Genomic DNA, 18,643 nt, shown 5'->3' on the forward strand with positions numbered 1-18,643 from the left:
GGCTCTGCCTCCCAGTGCTGGGATTAAAGGCGTGCACCACCAACGCCTGGCTGATTTTTTTTTTTTTAATTTAAGCCACTGAAATTGCACGTCTACCAAGTGAGATGGAGAGGTCTGAGTAGAATGTTCTAGAGGCCAATACTGCAATGCTTGCAGCTTGGCCATATCATATGCGAAGATTAGGGTCCCTGGAGAGGTGATACATGAACACATTCATGCATTTGGGAGTGGCTGGCTTGCAGACAGTCCAAACCCCACGAAGACCGAGTACAGAGAATGGCATGACATGGCTCCTAGTGCATCCTACTTTCTCAAGAGGTTTGAAGATGGACCAGAAAGGGAAAGAGAAGGAGCTGCTGTGAGAGGATGAGGAAATCAGGATGGCATGGCGCCCTAGGGAGAGATCAAGTACAATGGAAGCACAGGGAACAGTGAGCGAGTCACCAGGAAAGGCCAGGACCAAGTGTGGGCCACAAACCAAGACTTGGCCCACGCAAACATCCACAACAAGTTACATCAAGGGCACGTGACTCAGTGTGAGGACCACCACGGCTGAACAGTGGACTAGAGGAGATAGACGACTCCTACGGTAAGTTTTGAGACTCTTTTATTATTTTTATAATATTTTGGTTTATATCTGCCAAAGCACATACATAAATGTTCCTGATCAGATCTAACTAAAACAGCAAACTCCAGTGCAAAATGAAACCACAGGGCCCCTTATCCAAATATTAGGAATTACAAGATAACAGCAAGGCATTCAATGAAGCCTAGGGACCCTTCTAAAGAGCTGGCCCTGGTGGGGGCATATGGAGTACTTGAGCCGCTGACTTGGACATGGGGCATCTAAATCGGAGCAGGTTAGAGGCAGTGTTGGTACAGCAGGTTTCTTTAACCTTTGCTTCCCAAAAGAACTTTACTGCTTACTGGAGAATAGAATCAGGAAAAAGAAAATAAAAAACGGTACAAACATAAGGAGAATCTGCTAGAACATAATTTATTCCCTTTCCCCTCCCGACTTGCTTTCAAAGCTAAATCAGCATGTCTGGATCTAAGTCATTTTGTATGATAGCAAAGAAGGGCAGAGAGTCGTTAAATTTGATAGCACTAATAAAACTACAAGAAAAAAAAAGGAGAAAACGGGATTATGTTCCATTGGTATGCAGACAAAAAATATTTTTAATTCTCCTTCATAGTGCACAGCGCCGTAAAAGTTTTGGCTAATGTCCCTAAATGATGAGTTAAATGTATAAATTCATTTTGGTTCCACCCCACTGACATCAAAAATAAAGGCTAAATCGGAATACAAAGTATGAATGCTAAAAGCAAGACAGGACTCTCCAACTTCTCCCAGTCTTTCTATTGCACTGTTGAACTCATGTGCCTGTGCATGCACACACACACACACACACACACACACACACACACACACACACACACACACACGCATGCATACAATCACCTCTGCATCCCTCTAATTCAGCAAATCTATTAGCACGGTTCTTTCCCTTTGAGCTTTGCTCTCGGTATGAGGCTAACTAACGGGAGGAATGCAACGCACCCCACTGAACGCATACTCTGAGAAACACAACCACTGACTTGCAGGATTTTCACCACATAATTTGGATAGCACCCTTTAGGAATGTCTTATTTCCTAGACTCTCAGGGAGCCTTTGCTTATCAGCGAGAGCACAAAGTCACAGTGCATCCATGCTTCCTCACTGTGCCCGTGCCCCCTCTTCAGGGCTTTTGACAGTGACTATCGTTACTTCTGGGCAAACCCACTCCTGCTACCAGGCAATGAGTCCTGTGAAAATAAGGCCCCTCTAGTGACAGATGTATGCTTACTACCTAACACAGGATGTTAACCAGGAGACACGACATGGAAAGGAGAACTGAACTGCTAGATACAGGAAACCGGCACTAAGCAACATAGATCCAAGAATTGGTTCACCAGGAAGCGGCCGCTTGGTTTCATAGAGGGCCAATTCTTCCCCAAGTATGGTCAGTCACACTGTTTATTCCAGCGGTTCTCAACCTTCCTCATGCTGCGACCCTTTAATACAGTTCCTCATGCTGTGGTGACCTCCAACCATAAAATTATTTTCATTGTTACTTCATAACGGCAATTTTGCTATTGTTATGAATTTGTAATATGAATATGTGATATGCAGCATCTCTGATACGCGACCCCTGAGAACTGCTTTATTTCGTCACCAGATTGATAACTATTAAGCTTCCTTGTGCCCCTTTAAGTATACATTCTGGGAGCCCTGGCTCTTGGGAATGAGGCTTCGTCTGCGGCTCTCAAGCTCCGAAGACAGGACCACACACAGTAAACAGCTAAAGGGGAAGGCTCCCTTGGAAAACTGCTGACTCAGGCTGCACGTTGGTAACTGCTCTACCAACAGACAGGGCGCTGTGGGCTGTGTGTCTCTGAAAAGGAAAACAGCACAGATGCAATGGTCAGAGGGGCACTTAGAATTCTTCTTTTTAATTCTAGAAATCAGGGCTGCAGAGACAGTTCAGTTGGTGAAGTGCTTGCAATGGCCTTGCACACACGAGGACCTGAGTTCGATCTCCAGAATCCACTTTTTAAAAGCTAGGCACAGTGGGACATGTGCTTGTAGCTTCAGCACCCAGGAGGGAGGGGGAGCTACATGGGACCTTGAGACTCATTGGCCAATCACCCAAGCTAATGAGACTTGGCCTAAAAAAAAAGAATAAGAATAAGGAGAATAAGGATAAGAAAAAAGAGAGGGAGGGAAGGAGGGAGGGAGGGAGGAGGGAGGGAGGGAGGGAGGGAGGGAGGAAGGAAGGAAGGAAGGAAGGAAGGAAGGAAGGAAGGAAGGAAGGAAGGAAGGAAGGACATGTCCAAGGACTGATACCCAAGTTGTCTGACCTCCACATGGATGTACACATAGTTGTACACATAGTTGTGTGTATACATGCATGTGAGCTCCTCAACTCGATTAGAAAATGACCAAATTACTACCATACAAAAACCTCATAACACACAGCAAGGCCTCTACGTTACAGGCTTATAGGCAATCTCAGATTAATAGGAAAACCACACCCTACACACACATGCAAATACACCGAACCCAAATTTAACAATGAGGCATTAACATTTTATTTTTGCTGTAGTTTGTTGGTTTTTTTTTTTGAGAAAGGGTCTCACAATGTAGTGATGGCCAGCCTGGAACTAATGATGTAGACCAGGCTGACCTCAAATTCATAGAGATCCACCTGCCTCTGGCTCCCAATGCTGGGTTTAAAGGCATGTGCCACCACACCTGGTGGAGGCTTAAAGACAATATTAGAATCTGTTACTTTAATGAGTAAAGTTTCTTATGTATCTTGGCAATTCGGTTTAAGCCCCAAATGTCCTGATTCTTACATAATGAGGTCTGGATATAAGAAATTAAATTGAGTTAGGGAAAGGGCAAAGTAACCCTGAGGGAAGGACACACACTAAGAAATTATACCTGAATCATGCAATTTAATCATTCTTGGTGATTTGCTTTTATAAAACCAACATGCATTTTATTGGGAAAAGAGTGTTAGAGCTCTGATAATTGCCTCTACATAGCTCAATATTTACATTGCTATGAAAATAAAGTGCAAATTGAATATTAAAAACTGCATTTGCAACTGTAGGCATATTTAGAATATCTGACTGAAGTTCATGGCATTGTATATTAATGCTATACACACTATAGGTGCTTTATAAGAAATTGATGACTGGATGACATGGTCTTGATAGTGAAATTGCATATTGAAACATCTGCTTTTCTTCAAACTCAAAAAAAAAAAGAATAATTAATGTCATTGATGGGAATGTTCCGCAATCTTCATTTCACAAGCCACTAAAACAGCTATATGGTAATTATTTTAATATTTAAAATAATTAAATATATACTTACATAACAAGAAGAGCACAATTGTGCTGTCTACCCAATCTGTAAAGATTGGAATACGACTCGTAAATAATTCAACAAATTAATACTACATAGGAAGTAGTGGAGGGTCTGTGTGTGTGCAAAACTGTTGGGCTGTGTTAGATAGTAAATAATAGGTATCAATGGAGTTTTATTCCCATGAAACAGTTCATATTCCCTATATAGAATAAAGACAGAGGTGATCAAAATCATCAACACAGACTGTGGTGCTTAGTTTTAATTATCCATTTGACACAGTCTAAAATCCGCTTGGAAAAGCATTTTAATGAGAAATTGTCTACATGAGGTCAGCTTGTGAGCATGCTATGGAACACTGTTGTGATCCCATTAATTGACGTGGAAGGAGTCAGCATGAAGTGGGTAGCATCATTCCCTTGGCTTGGGTTTTGAACCCCTTCAACAGTAAAGAGAGACAAGCAGTAACCATGCTTGTATTAAGCCATTTCTGTCTCCTCTTGATTGTGGCTATGATGTGACTCCCTTGACATCCCGTCCCTGAAGTGATGGGCTGTAACCTAGAGCTGTGATCTAAAATGAACCCTTTCTTCCCAAGTTACTTTTTAATCAGGGCATCTTAACACAGCAACAGAGACAGAAGTAATGCACAGACTCTGAGCAATGACCAGAGAAAACACCAGCCTTCACACACTGAGCATTGTACCTTGTGCCCAGTCACAGGCCAGACAGTTCATCAATAAGCCCAAAAGCATCACTGTTAATAAAACACATCTTCAAGAAAACTACAGGCATTCACTTAAGGGTACAAAAGGTTGTGAGGTTCCATGTTCTAGCATTTATGCCAAAAAAGAGAAGGATTCCCATCCATGGATGGCTCATATCAGCAAGGAGGGAGAGGTTCCGGGCAGGCTTTGCTCTAGGCCTTCCTTCCTGCTCATCTCTCTCCACGCTCATCTTCCTGCAGGCTTTGTTCCATTTCTTTAGGAGTACCAGCCTCATTAGCTACTTTGCTTCTTTTGCTTTGTGGGCCATGGGCAGTTGTCATGTTTTGGAGCCTAGACATACTATGGGTGGCTTTCTGCTTTTTAATGTCTTAATCTCTAATTGCTAGATGTTTGAACAAGGAGTGACTTGAAGCATGATCCTATACCACCTTTCTAACTGGAGATCTGGGGTCAAACTTTAAATGGATGGTATTTCTTTAAGATATATTCAAACAAACCACAAGCACAAGATCTCTGGGGAACATGAACTATTAAAATGTATCACAGAGGTGCAGAGGCCAAGTTTTACTGCTTTGGGGATATAAGTATTAACTCTTTAACATATAAATAATCTAGTAAATAGTATATATGGGGCACAGGTGGTGAAGTAATGGTATTGCCATTATCCAATGCCCTCTAGCCTCTGTGGGCAAATGCATGCACATGGTGTACATAGCAGCAAGCTGACACACATATTCAGATTCATGAAAGTAAAATAAATTAGTCATTAAAAAAACAACTCCAATGGCTATTGTTAAGTGAATACTTAGAGGTCTGTATTATGGTGATGAGTTAACCATGCTGATGGGAACTAATGAGGAACTAAAGAGGTCAGATAACGTGTCCTTCAGGTTAGATCACATAGCTGGAGAGGAGAGGGAATAGAGAGCAAAGCCAGGCCTACTACCTAAACCCACATGCCAGAGCTCAACAGGATGTACCTCAGAATACTGGACAGTACCCCAAAATCCACGAGATGTGCTCTCATAAAAGTTCAATCAATTCATATGTACAAACTGATGATAATATAGGTAACAAATACATTTGTTTTACATACAATTACTTTATTTAAATTATTCAAATGATTCCTTGGCATCAGATATTGATAGTGATGGATGCACTTAATTGTCTTATTACAACAACTGTGCATCCACTCGAGGCTCAGAGACACAAGCTTTACTTTTTTTTTTTTTTTATTAAAGATTTATTTATTTACGTATTTTATGCATATGAGTGTTCTATTTGCATGTATGTTTGCATGACAGAAGAGGGCATCAGATCCCATTACAGATGGTTGCGAGCCACCATGTGGTTGCTGGGAATTGAACTCAGGACCTCTGGAAGAGCAGCCAGTGCTCTTAACCTCTGAGCCATCTCTCCAGCTCCACAAGCTTTACTTTTTAAAAACTGTGTAAGGCGATAACACTGGTGATACCATTTCAAAGCCAACGTGCCTGACTGACTAACATCGGCATACGTGGTATTCAGGTACATCTGGTAGATGTGCCTCTTTATTTTGTCTACAGTGAATGTACATATGGCATCGCTTTGTAAGCTGATCTCTATATGCCATTCAAAATTTATTTTTAGGAAATCATTTCTCTTGGAAAAATTAACAAATCAGTGTTTTCATTTGTCTCTTTAAAAATGTTCCACTTTGTGGTGGCGCACGCCTTTAAATCCCAGCACTTGGCAGGCAGAGGGAAGGGGATCTCTGAGCTCGAGACTACAGAGTGAGTTCCAGGATAGCCAGGACTACATAGAGAAACCCTATCTTAAAAAAACAAAACAACAACAAAAAAATCATTTTGCAATATCTAGACATCAGCTATTATATCTATTATTTATTTATTTATATTGACTAGTATTATCTCATTGGAAATAAAGTAATTCAGACCTGTGAACTCATTCTACCTGTAAGACTAGAGAATGAACTCAAAATCATATACCACACCACCCCCCTTTCTACATGTATGAAATTGCCAAACAGTCAACTTAAAGACACACGTACACACACACAAATCAAAATCAAGGGAAAAAAGAACTCCATCTTATTTTAGGGGAATTTTATAGAACTGAAAAATCACGCCTAAAGTAAGCATAATGCTATTTAAGGGTACATTCTGATTGATTCTAATTATATACTTTTAAGCTAGAAGGCTTAAAAGTTATTTGAAGTTAGGAAGACTTTTTTTTTTAACTTTATTAAGACTAAAGCCTAAAAAGCAGGTAATCAGGGAAAAAAAGACTTGAACTTTATATTAAAAAAATCTAAAAGAGCTAAAATAACCTTGTTTCACTATGTTAAAAATGTATCTGTGAAAACATTGTTTAAAAAAATCATGTTCTGCTTGAAGCTGCATTGCCATGCTATTTTAAATGAAGACCATTCTAGATCCTTTAGAGGAGCCTGGAAATAAATGTGTCCATGAACTCAAAGTCTATGTGCAATGTAAGAACAAAGATGGAGGATGAGGGAAACAAATGGTGATGGCAGACAGCCAGAGTCCAGGGCGAACAATGGGAATGTGCATTTCACAGTTCTGCTATAATCCATTTCCCAAAGCTCTCTCATTACATGGAAAATGGAAACACACAGGCTGCCCCTTCCACAAAACTTCTACATGGTCAGGGGCTGTGACTGGTCTCTGCACCAGGGTCTTAGAAACTACCAAACACACGGAAGGAATAGGATGAGTATCTTCTGGACATGAAAGGGAAAGGCAGAGGCCGCTGCTGAGATTTCATCGAACCGTGCTGTGTTTCCATTTTCCTCTGTGCAGTGAGCATGTCCTGGAGCCCTTGGGGTTCTAACAACCGGCCAGTTGAAGTTACATGCACACACACAGCGAGTACGGATTTCTTGTGATAGGAAAAATGTGAAAGCAGAGAAAAGAGACTGGAGAGAGAGAGAGAGAGAGAGAGAGAGAGAGAGAGAGAGAGAGAGCGAGCGAGCGAGCGAGCTGCCTGGCAACACACCTGAAGAGACTCACTTAAGGACATCACTTGCCTCTACTGTACAGAGACTTCTCAGATGATTATGAATGGTGGCATTCCACAAGAACTACAGACAGGTATTAAGACTTGATTGCATCATCCCCCATAGAATCATGTGTTTGGATACTTGGTCATCGGCTGCTGGTGATGCTGTTTAGGGGGGTTCTAGAAGCTATGGGATATGCAGCCCAGGAGCAGGAATTGGAGCATCCTAGGACAAGTTCTACTTCAGACCCAAGATCTCTGTGTGATGCAAAATCTTGGTTTGTTAACTTGACACCCTCGGGAACTTAAATGGGGGAAGCGTCTCCATCAGATTGTCATGTGGCTGTACCTGTGGGGGATTTTCTTAATTGCTAATTGATGTAGGAGGACCCCATTCCCTGCTCACCCTAGGCAGCTAGGCCCAGGTTGTAGAAGAAAGGTAGCTGAGCAAGCCAGTAGGCAGCATTCTTCCTTGGCCTCTGCTTCAGTTCCTGCCTCCAGGTTCCTGTCTTGAGCTCTTGCTTTGGCTTGCCATGGTGGATGATAGAATGGTACCTGTAAGCCTTGCCTTGTCCAAGTTGCTTTGGGTCCATGTCTTATCACAGCAACTGAGAAGCAATCTAGGACAATCTGTTTACTCATCTGGTGAGATAGATAGAAGCAAGCTGCTCATGCTACCACTGCCATGGGCAGGAACCATTACGAGAATGTTGCCATACCTTCCCTGACATGAAACTCAGCGTCAAAACAAATCCTTCCCCCGATGAGTCATTTTTGCTAGACAAGAAAATAACTACCACAACAAGTAACACATTTCTTTAAATTATGCTGTAATTGTACTAACGCATAATGATTATGCTCTAATTCTAATCACGTGCACTTATATTAATGTAAACTAATAATAATTATACCCATCTGCACCATATGTATAATTACATAATTTTAAAAATTACTCTTGGTTGTTGGGAAAGAAAGCAGCTTTTGACAGAATATGCATAATTGAGTAAAATGATACACTGCCCTATGGCACTTCACATTTTTGAAAATTATTGTCATTCACGTCATTCCATTTGGAATCATTCTGCAGAGGAGTTAGGAGTACTCAGCATGGTTTGAATGTTTATGTTTCTCTAAAACCTGCAAGCTGTGAGTCTCGCTTCAGAGCTAGAGTAGCAGGAGAAGACAGTCCCTGAGAGCTCACCAGATCATGAGGGAGGAAGCTCCAAGCATGGAATTCACCCCCTTAAAAAGAAGCCCTTTCCACCATGCAAGGAAAGAGAAGGATACTCTCTGAACCAGAAGCAGTCACCCACCACCAGTCCACACATCTCCCTGTTTCATGATCTTGGATTTTCAGCCTTCAGAACCCTAAGAAGTAAGTGACTGGTGTTTCCCAAGCTAGCCAATTGGCTATATTTTATTAGCATGTCTAAACTGACTAAAATAATACTATTCCCATTTCATTTGTGTGGAGAGTGAAGACTGGGTAAAGTCAGTTAACATATTCAGAGTCACCCAGGATGGCAGTGCCAAAACCAGCACTGAAGTGAAGGTATTCTTCTTTTAGCTCAAGGACCCTCCCTCTTCTCCCATCTCCCCAGAAACAATGCCTGCTCACATCTCTCACCCCCACTACCACACACATAAGCAGCCAGCTGCAACTCTTAACCCACTCCAGTGTACCCTGAACCCCATGCCAACAGAGTCCCAATAGACTGTCTACCCAGCACACTTGTATCTCACACCGAGGAAGGACTCAACACACCTCTAATTTTCACACCGTCACTCACAACACAATAGCAAATGGTAAAACCCAAAGAAAAAGTACGGAAGAATCAGGCTTTTAGCCTTCATGTTTTCTCCTAAATTTTTCCTTCCTGTATAATTCACAGGGGCAAAGCCTGGTGTGATATCAAGTAATATACTTATGAGCATATGACAGCCACCCTGAGTGAACCAGCAGCAATGACCAACACGGAATCTTTACCCTACATGCATGCACACTGCTCTGTATCATTAGATCATATTCCACAGCAAAATAGATAACTGGTGATTTGTTTCCATTAAACTCTGTGAGTTACTTTTCTCAACAAACAAGTGCTATTAATTTAGTTGAAATGTATTGTTGTATGTAATATTAGTCCTTAAAATAGTTTAATCTTTACTTTTTAACCCATAGCAGAAGGTAGATAAAGAAGAGTATACAGTAAAAAGGTGGTAGCGAGTTGACTATAGATAGTATCACCCATCAATTTAAGCCAGCAAAGTGGCACTGAAGAGAATAAAAGCACATAGGCAGAAGCAAAAGCAAAAGCATGAGAATGTATTCATGCTGCTGGGAACAACGTTGGTACAATCTAGTCCAACACACGTGACCAGAACCAATGTTTAAAGTAGCCTTTCTGGGTTAGAATCCTAGATGGTGTCGCCACGACTCTTCCTTCTCATAGTCATCCTTTTGACAACTGGCTCCCCCTCTTCTTCATTTTGAGAGCGTATCCACACAATGACCCTAGCTTCTCAGAGCGCCACTGGTTTTCGCCCAGGGCCCTTGCTCCCCCCCCTCTTCGTACAAACCAACAAACGATGTTCACAGGAATATCATTAACAGTAACCCACCCCCCAACACACACACCTCATGAATATCCTTTGTTTATCTAACACCTGCTGTCTTTACACATCACCCACACACACACATTGTGCAACCAGAACAATCGCTCAGCCCAATCACTTAGCCTAATCACCAGCATCAAGCCATCGCATAATGTGGGCCAGTCATATTATGGAAAGCTTCCTAGGTTAACTTACCGGCTTTCAGACTGTGCTCTCTTCAAATCTATACATCTTTCTCCCGCTACCCCTACCCACTCCCCAGCCTAGTACTGGGGATTGAACCAGGGGCTTTGTGAATACTAGGCAAGTACTCTACCACTGAGCTACATCTCCAGCCCTCCTCCTTCTTCTGTTCAGTTAATGATCTCACTTTCCATTTCATTGATAACACTTACACATTTCCCAACTCAAGTCCATCAAACCATTTCTATCCATGTCTATCTATTTCATGTATTTTGCTATTGAGACGGTTAACTCTCTGTAGTCCTACCTAAAACCAGCTCCCAGGCAGTTCAATGGGTCCTATCTAGTCATTTCTCCATCAGACCTTCTCTGCTACGTCATTGATTTTTCTCTGCTTTCCAGAGTCATTTCCATAAGCACAGAGAATTATTCTCCATCTTTATAAAACGATTACTAGATTGCATATTCCTCCTGAATCTGCTCCTTCATACCTGCTCTTTCTTGTAAAAGTTTCTCGAATAAACGTCTGTATTTCTGCCTGTATTCTCTCTGGAGTCTAATCCAATCATGCTTCAGACTCCACCACGTTACTAAACTCACCCTTGTTCAAGGCAACGAGCCAGCCTTCAGGATATCTGGTGTTCTGTTCTCTTCTCAATCTTCAGCAGTATTAGATCCTTGTTTGCACAATGCCCTCGGTACAGTACTCTGCTTGGTACCCTAGACTCGGCTCCCTCTGGGTTCTTCTGCACTGCCATCTCAGTCTCAACTTCCTGACCTGTAAAATCCAGGTTCCTCGCTGCTCACTCCTTACACTCCATTTGTCTATCTATAATCACTTCCTACGAGGCTCCATCCAATCCTGTGGCTGATCTATGCATTACAGTTTTTTTTTCTCTGACTCTGACCTTTCCCCTAACTTCAAGTTTACATATTCCACTTCCTAATGAGCATGGACAGCTTATCACGTTAAATCTCAAGGTCCTGACTTACCTGCCCTGTCTGTTCCTTCACTTTTTCCATTGTCTAAATGAAACTTCTGCTTTTCATTTACTTTGTCCAAAAACTTTTGCTCCATGACAAACCTCAGTCTTTCCCTTTCAAATCCTGTATTCAATCCTGCAGCTACCAATCCTGTTCTTCTCTTTCTAAATGTATTTAGAAACCAGCTGCTCTTCTTTCTTCTTACTGTTATGCCATCTCAGTCAAGAACCAGGTTTTGAGTTATTTGTTCATTTTGTTCTGATGTATTCATTTTTATTTTATATGTGTAAGTGCAGAGATGCATAAACACTACAAGCATGCTTGGTGCCTATGGAGGCCAGATGGAACTGGATGCCTGGCACTGGAGTTAAGTTATGGATGGCTGTGAACATCCATGTGGGTGGGTGCTAATAACCAAACCTGGGTAACTGCTCCTAACCCCTGAACAATCTTTCCAACATCTTCATATATTTATTTTTATGGTTCTGGGAATGAATCAGGAGCCTTGCACACGATGGAAGCATTCCACTACTGAATGACACTCCCAGCTACAAAAAAACAGGTTTTTGTACAGCACTGACTCATCAGTGACAAGCAGAGTACCCAGTGTGTATCTGCCGCTCCTAAACACTGACATGATTACCAGCATCATTATCAGCATTATCTTGATCATGTCAATGCCTGGGGCTAAAGTGTTACAGCAGGGTAACTCATGAAGGACTATAAGACAGAGTGTGGCCGGGCAGTGGTGTCGCACGCCTTTAATTCCAGCACTCGAGAGGCAAAGGCAGGCGGATCTTTGTGAGTTCGAGGCCAGCCTGGTCTACAGAGCGAGATCCAGGAAAGGCACAAAAGCTACACAAAGAAACTTTGTCTCAAAAAAAAAAAAAAAAATAGAGTATGATGGTTCTAAAGTCAGGCAACACCACTGAGAGGCAGAGGCAAGGAAACAGTCAGGACTGAGTAGGAGGGCCAGCACAACTTTTGTGCTGCGGCCAAGGTTCTGTGAGGAGAGGAAAATGACTTCATACCTAAGAATTGAGTTTTATTCAAAACTAGTGAGGCATGGTCACCAGCAGGATTTACTGCACACGTGGAACACTAAGTACTATTAGAGAAGCTTGGTATTACTTGATTTCCTTACCAACGCCTGAACTGCAGGAAGGAAATAATCACAATACAGAAGGAAGCTGAAACAATACAAAGAGAGCCAGGCATGGAGAGTAAACCTTTAATCCCAGCAATCAGGAGGCAGAAGCAAGAGGGTCTCTGTGAGTTTAGGGACAACCTGGTCTACATAGCAAGTTCAGGACTACATAGAGAATCTGTCTCAAACAAACAACTAAAAGAAAAAAAAAATTCTGTGATTTTTGCAAAGTCACTAATTTAAAATCCACTACTGTTGTCGATTTTAGAGCAACAATGTCTCTGTCTTTCTATTTCAGAGTTATCTCTCCATCGTGTTCTCTTTCCACTGAAATAGTAATTTTATTCACTTAGCACAAGGGTCAGAATAAGACAAAATTCAAGGTCCTGTCAATATCTGTTAGAACATCTTATTAAATAGATGGTATCTTGTACCAGGAAAGCATATATTAGTGTTCATCTGTTATGGGAACAGGCGCATAATGTTGGATTAAAATATACAGACTTAGAATGAGAATTGGCACTGCATATGAGTAGGAAAAACACAATAGAACTGAATGATATGCAATATATGAGAAAATAGTACAAAAGGATATAAATAAAGTAATGGAACTCAGACTCGGCAGAGATATAGCACTGAGGGAAATGTCAGATGAGATTTCAGGATTAATTGTTGATTCTTCAGAATAAAAGCACAAGTGTGTATAGGGATGGATGTCTGTGCAGAAGAAAAATGTAACTTAAAGAAAGATGGAAGTTTAGGGAAATAAAACATAAAATGAACTTCATTTCATACTGTGGTCTTCGTTTGATACAGGACTGAAATCCGCCCTACAGTTTTTCTCTACTTTTATTTTATGGTCTCAGGTTTAGTTGTTTGTTTTAGCCTCTTGCAAACTGGGCAAGTGGCTCTACCATGGAGCCACGACTTTGCAATTTCATTTCTGTATTTATTCATTTCCTTGAGACGGGGGGGGGGGGGGGGGGGGGGGGGGGGGGGGGGGGGGGGGGGGGGGGGGGTGGTGTCTCAGTATGTCGCCTTTGCTGGTCTCAAACTAACAGCGATCCACCTGCCTCTGCCTCCTGAGTGTTGGAATCGAAGGCAAACCAGCACCCCACTCCACTGTGTAATTCTTTCTGACAGCAGGACTTCTGCACCTACGGTGAAGTTGCCGTCGGGTGGTGCAGCAGCGAGCACAACCCTGCAATCCAATCCTAGCACTTGGAGCCTGAAGCTGAAGGATCAATACAAGGTTGAGATGAACTCAGGTTACATGGTGCGTCTGAGGCCAGACTGGGCTACAAAGCAAGATCCTATCTTTAAAATGCATGCACATATGCATACATTCATACATGCATGCATGCTTACATCAAAATAAAGGATAACTTGTAGTTTGAAGTGTTTTCCAATACACTGATATCCAACGAATTCTATTAGAAAGCTAGATGAAGTTCATGATAAACTAGAATCAATATTCTGCTTTGGATAGCTGAGGTATGAAAGTATTTAGTTAAATATGAACAAACCAAGAAACACGAAACAAACGAAAGCAAAGAATATAATTAAATAAAATGCCCAGATATCGAAAACTAGAAGTCAAAGAGGGGAAAGCTACGGTAATTAGTTTATATTTCCATTTTTCTAGAACTTCATTCAATGTATTCACCCACACTGAATTTAACATAAATAAATAAACAGCGCCCGGCGGACAGCACACTGACCTTGCAGTGGTCATACTGAAGCTGTAAAGCGGGAACGTCCCCTCCGATGGGCATCTGCTTCTTGAGCTCTTCATCTTTCATATTTAGCCATTTGATCAGGTCTTCAAGAGATGCCAGCAGTCGGTTCCACTTCTCAGCACTGGCCTCCAAATGGGCCCTGTGGACAGACAAAGATGACCACATGAAGACGTGCCAGTGGCCAGTTACAACTGAAAAGTGATACACACTCAGGTGGCCTAAGTGTGTCCTGTGTGACCAAATAACACTCACTTCCCAAATAAAAAAAAAAAGACTGATTCTGCGCACAGACAACATACCCTGTGAGAAACAGTTATATCAAATATTATCCAGGCTATGTCTATACTACATTAAGTTACAAACCAGGTTCTGATAGCTCACATCCACTATACACATATTAAATACAGAGATTTAAAGAATCTTCCTCACTTTTATCTCAATACATAGTGAGAGGGAGGAGAGAAATGGAACGCATATAAAACATCTGGGGCCTGTTTGTTGTTTCATGTCTTTAGTCCCAGCACTCAGGAGACAGAGGCAAGCAGATATCCGTGAGGTCAAGACCAGCCTGGTCTACATAGATTATGTAGGCAATCCAGGGATAAACAGTGAGGCCTTGTTTCTAAAAAAGAAAAAAGAGAAAAAGAAAGACAGACACTGGTTATTACCTTTTACAATTAAAAGAAAATTAATTTAAAACTTTATATTCAAAGTTTATTTTTCTCTCTAAATAGAAAAAAAAAGACTGATCTTTTAAGAAGAAGGAGGTCATTAACCCTCAGTTTTTCTTATAATCAAGTAAATTGTTAGAAGTAAGACATTAGAAATACTTCCAATTTCTAATTGTTGGAATTTCTAATTCCAAACTGTTAAAAAACAAAAACAGCAACAATAAAAAAAAAAAAAAAAAAAAACAAAAAAAACAGTAAGTCATCTGTGGTAGCTTGAAAGAAAATGGCTCCCAAAGGTAGTGGCACTATTAGGAAGTGTGGCCTTGTTGGAGTAGATGTGGCCTTGTAGGAGGAAATGTATCACTGTGGGAATAGGCTTTAAGATCTCCTTTGCTCAAGCTATGTCCAGTGTGGTACACAATTCACTTCCTGCTGCCTGCAGATCAAGATATAGAACTCTCAGCTCCTTCTCTAGCACCATGTCTGCCTGCACGCTGCCATGTCCCACCACGATGATAATGGACTAAACCTCTGAAACTGTAAGCCAGCCCTAATTAAATGTTTTCCTTTATAAGAGCTGCCGTGGCCATGGTGTTTCTTCACAGCAACAGAAACCCTAAGACAACATTATTAACCAGGACACTACTTGGCCTTAGGTTGGCTGGTATCCTGTGCCAAACTGCCATGTGAACAGAAAACAAGTAGGCAAAAATCACTGACCACAGTATTTTATACACTTATTTATTTACTTATGTATATATGCATGCATATATACATGAATATATACATAAGTAAATAAATATGTTTACTTATTAAATAAATAAATATATACATATTAAGAATTAAACTGGGGGCCTTGTACATGTTAGGTATTCTGATGTGTACACACACACACACATACACACACACACACACACACACACTGACTTAATGGTGACATCTTTGTTTTATTAATTATTTCCCCTTTTAACACAGCCATCAATTACAAACTTCATAACCCAGGATGATTTTAGGAAATAGTTGGTTACAGTTCTAGCACAGTGAAATCACTTGAGAACCTTAGCACTAATCAGAGGAAAAAATTCTCCTTTGTTCTTATTAAGGCCCTAGAAGAAGCCCACCCATGCAGCCTGGGTGCATAGAAGGGCTGTATTTAAAATCATGTACTATTTAGAGCAGCGGTTCTCAACCTTCCTAATGCTGTGACCTTTTAATATGGTTCCTCACGTTGTGGTGACCCCCAACCATAAAATTATTTTTGTTGTTATTACTTCATAACTGTAATTTTGCTACTGTTATGAATCATAATGTAAATATCTGTGCTTTCCAATGGTCTTAGTGACCCCTGTGACAGGATCATTCAACCCCCAAAGGGGTCACGACTCACAGGTTGAGAATCTCTAGGCATTCAAGGAATTGGACTTTTCTCAGCACTGCGGTACCCAAGCAGACAGTCATGAATGTGGATTTAGTGCTAAGCTGGCAAGATGGACTGTCTAACCTGTCTGTGATCAATCTGGCTGAGAGGGTCAAGGCTGTTGGAGATTCACACAGCCTCATTACACAACATCTTCCAAAGGGAAGGACTTAAAGGGGTGAGGTTCATGTATGTGTGAGTTATCTGGGGAGCTTCAGCTATATAGAACATACATTCAGGCTCCATGTCTTCAAAGACTACTTTTACCATGATGGTGGCATTATGATCCTCACCTCCATAAATTCCATCCTTTACCAAGGCCATGCAAGCAACCCACCAGGATCAGCCACTCCTGTCACTCAGACCTCTCAGGCATTTCCGGTGCCCATCTGATCCACTTAAGCTTTTGTCTCAAAGCTAACAGCTCTGGTTATAGGTAACCCAACAAGTATTACTTCATTGGTCACACTTACATGCTATTTCCAGCAGAAGACTGTGGTGATATTGTGTTCCCCAAAATATTGTGCACCCTAATAAAATATCTGGGGTCAGAGAACAGAACAGCCACTACATATAGAGGCCAGAAAATGGTGGCACACACACACACACCTTTAATCCTAGCATTCCAGAGGCAGAGATCTATCCGGATCTCTGTGAGTTCAAGGCCACACTGGCAAAAGTCAGCCATGGTGACTCATGCCTTTAATCACAGCAAGTAATGACAGGAAGCAGAAAGGTATATAAGGCGTGAAAACAAGGAACTAGAGCTGGTTAAGCTTTTAGGCTTTTGAGCAGCACAGTTCAGCTGAGATTCATTCGGATGAGAACTCAGAGCCTTCCAGTTTGAGGAAACAGGATCAGCTGAGGAACTGGCAAGGTGAGGTGGCTGTGGCTTGTTCTGCTTCTCTGATCTTCCAGCATTGACCCCAATACCTGGCTCCAGGTTTGTTTTTATTAATAAGACCTTCTAACAACTTGTGCTACAGTAGATATTCAATGACATCCTAAGTCTTGGTTAAAAGTTAATCTAGTTCATCTCTACTTCACAAGACAATAACCAGAGTCTACCATCCAATATTCCTGGCAGAAAAGGAAAAGCTGGTGCTCCAGGCTGACCTGAAAATCCCACGAGCCTGCATTCACATAGTAACTGCAAAGGCCAATTATCTTCCCATCTAGTCACAGCTGCACTGCCACCTGGCTAATAAAACCAACTACTCAAACTTGAACATTCTCTGCCCCATTCCGAAAGGTTAGCTGTAAAATACTAAGACATGAATTTTTAAGTCTTAAAGATGTCTAAAGCTTTTTCTAATTATCTCAGAACTGGGTGGTTGGAAACTTCATTTTAGTTGAGCTAGTTTAGTTTAGATGGACTGGTGGACAGAGGGTTTGCTGTGCAAGCATGAAAAGTGGGCTTTGGATCCCCAGAATCCACATCAAGAAAGCCAGGCAGGCAAGGTGGCTACCTTTAATCCCAGCCCTGGGGGTGGGAGGTGAGTACAAAGACAGCTAGCTACAGTGGCTGGAATCCATGAGCTCTGAGTTCAGCTGGCAACCCTGACTCAATTAAGTAGAGAACAACAGTGGAAGACACTGGACTTCGGGCCTCCTCCGCACTTACATGTGTGTGCATGCGACCACACACGCACATGTACACACAACCCACACACACATAAAAACATTCCTTTTCTTTCTTTCTTTTTTTTTTTCAAGACAAGGTTTCTCTGTGTAGTTTTGGTGCCTGTCCTGGATCTCACTCTGTAGACCAGGCTGGCCTCGAACTCACAGAGATCCGCTTGCCTCTGTCTCCCGAGTGCTGGGGTTAAAGGCATGTGCCACCACCGCCCCCCCCCCCTTTTCTTTCTTTTACTATTGTTTCTACTTCTTCCACAGATGTTAGGATTTACCTAACTTGATAAAACGGTCTGAGTCTGCTTGAGCTCCAGCTTTTCTGTATCACTATTAATTTTGGGAAAAAAAAAAATTCCTGATAAACAACAAGTTTTCGTGCCATAGAGCACAGCTAAGTAATTCCAACTGTAGGAACTGAACGCCCTGTACAGTCATAAGCTGCTAATGTAAAATACTTGTTGCATTATGTATGTTTGACAGGGCTGTTACAATTGCTTTCCAACCATGTTAAATTCAAAAGACAGCTAGAAATCACAGGTTCCTATTCAACCAAGGGGTGCTGAACCTCCCGAGTAAACCACTTAGGTG

General features: G+C 41.6%; 1 protein-coding gene across 11 annotated transcripts in view; it reads right to left on the reverse strand.

The window, feature by feature from the left end:
* Window positions 1-18,643, reverse strand: part of Utrn (utrophin) — a 514,855-nt gene that overhangs the window by 130,122 nt on the left and 366,090 nt on the right. For all 11 annotated transcript variants that reach the window (XM_028861232.2, XM_028861242.2, XM_028861237.2 and 8 more), the window contains one exon: window positions 14,315-14,471. In XM_028861232.2, coding sequence (XP_028717065.1) covers window positions 14,315-14,471 — 157 coding nt within the window. The remainder of the gene's footprint in view (window positions 1-14,314; window positions 14,472-18,643) is intronic.

Source organism: Peromyscus leucopus, chromosome 8a (genome assembly GCF_004664715.2).
Source record: "Peromyscus leucopus breed LL Stock chromosome 8a, UCI_PerLeu_2.1, whole genome shotgun sequence".
Classification (NCBI taxonomy): domain Eukaryota; kingdom Metazoa; phylum Chordata; class Mammalia; order Rodentia; family Cricetidae; genus Peromyscus; species Peromyscus leucopus.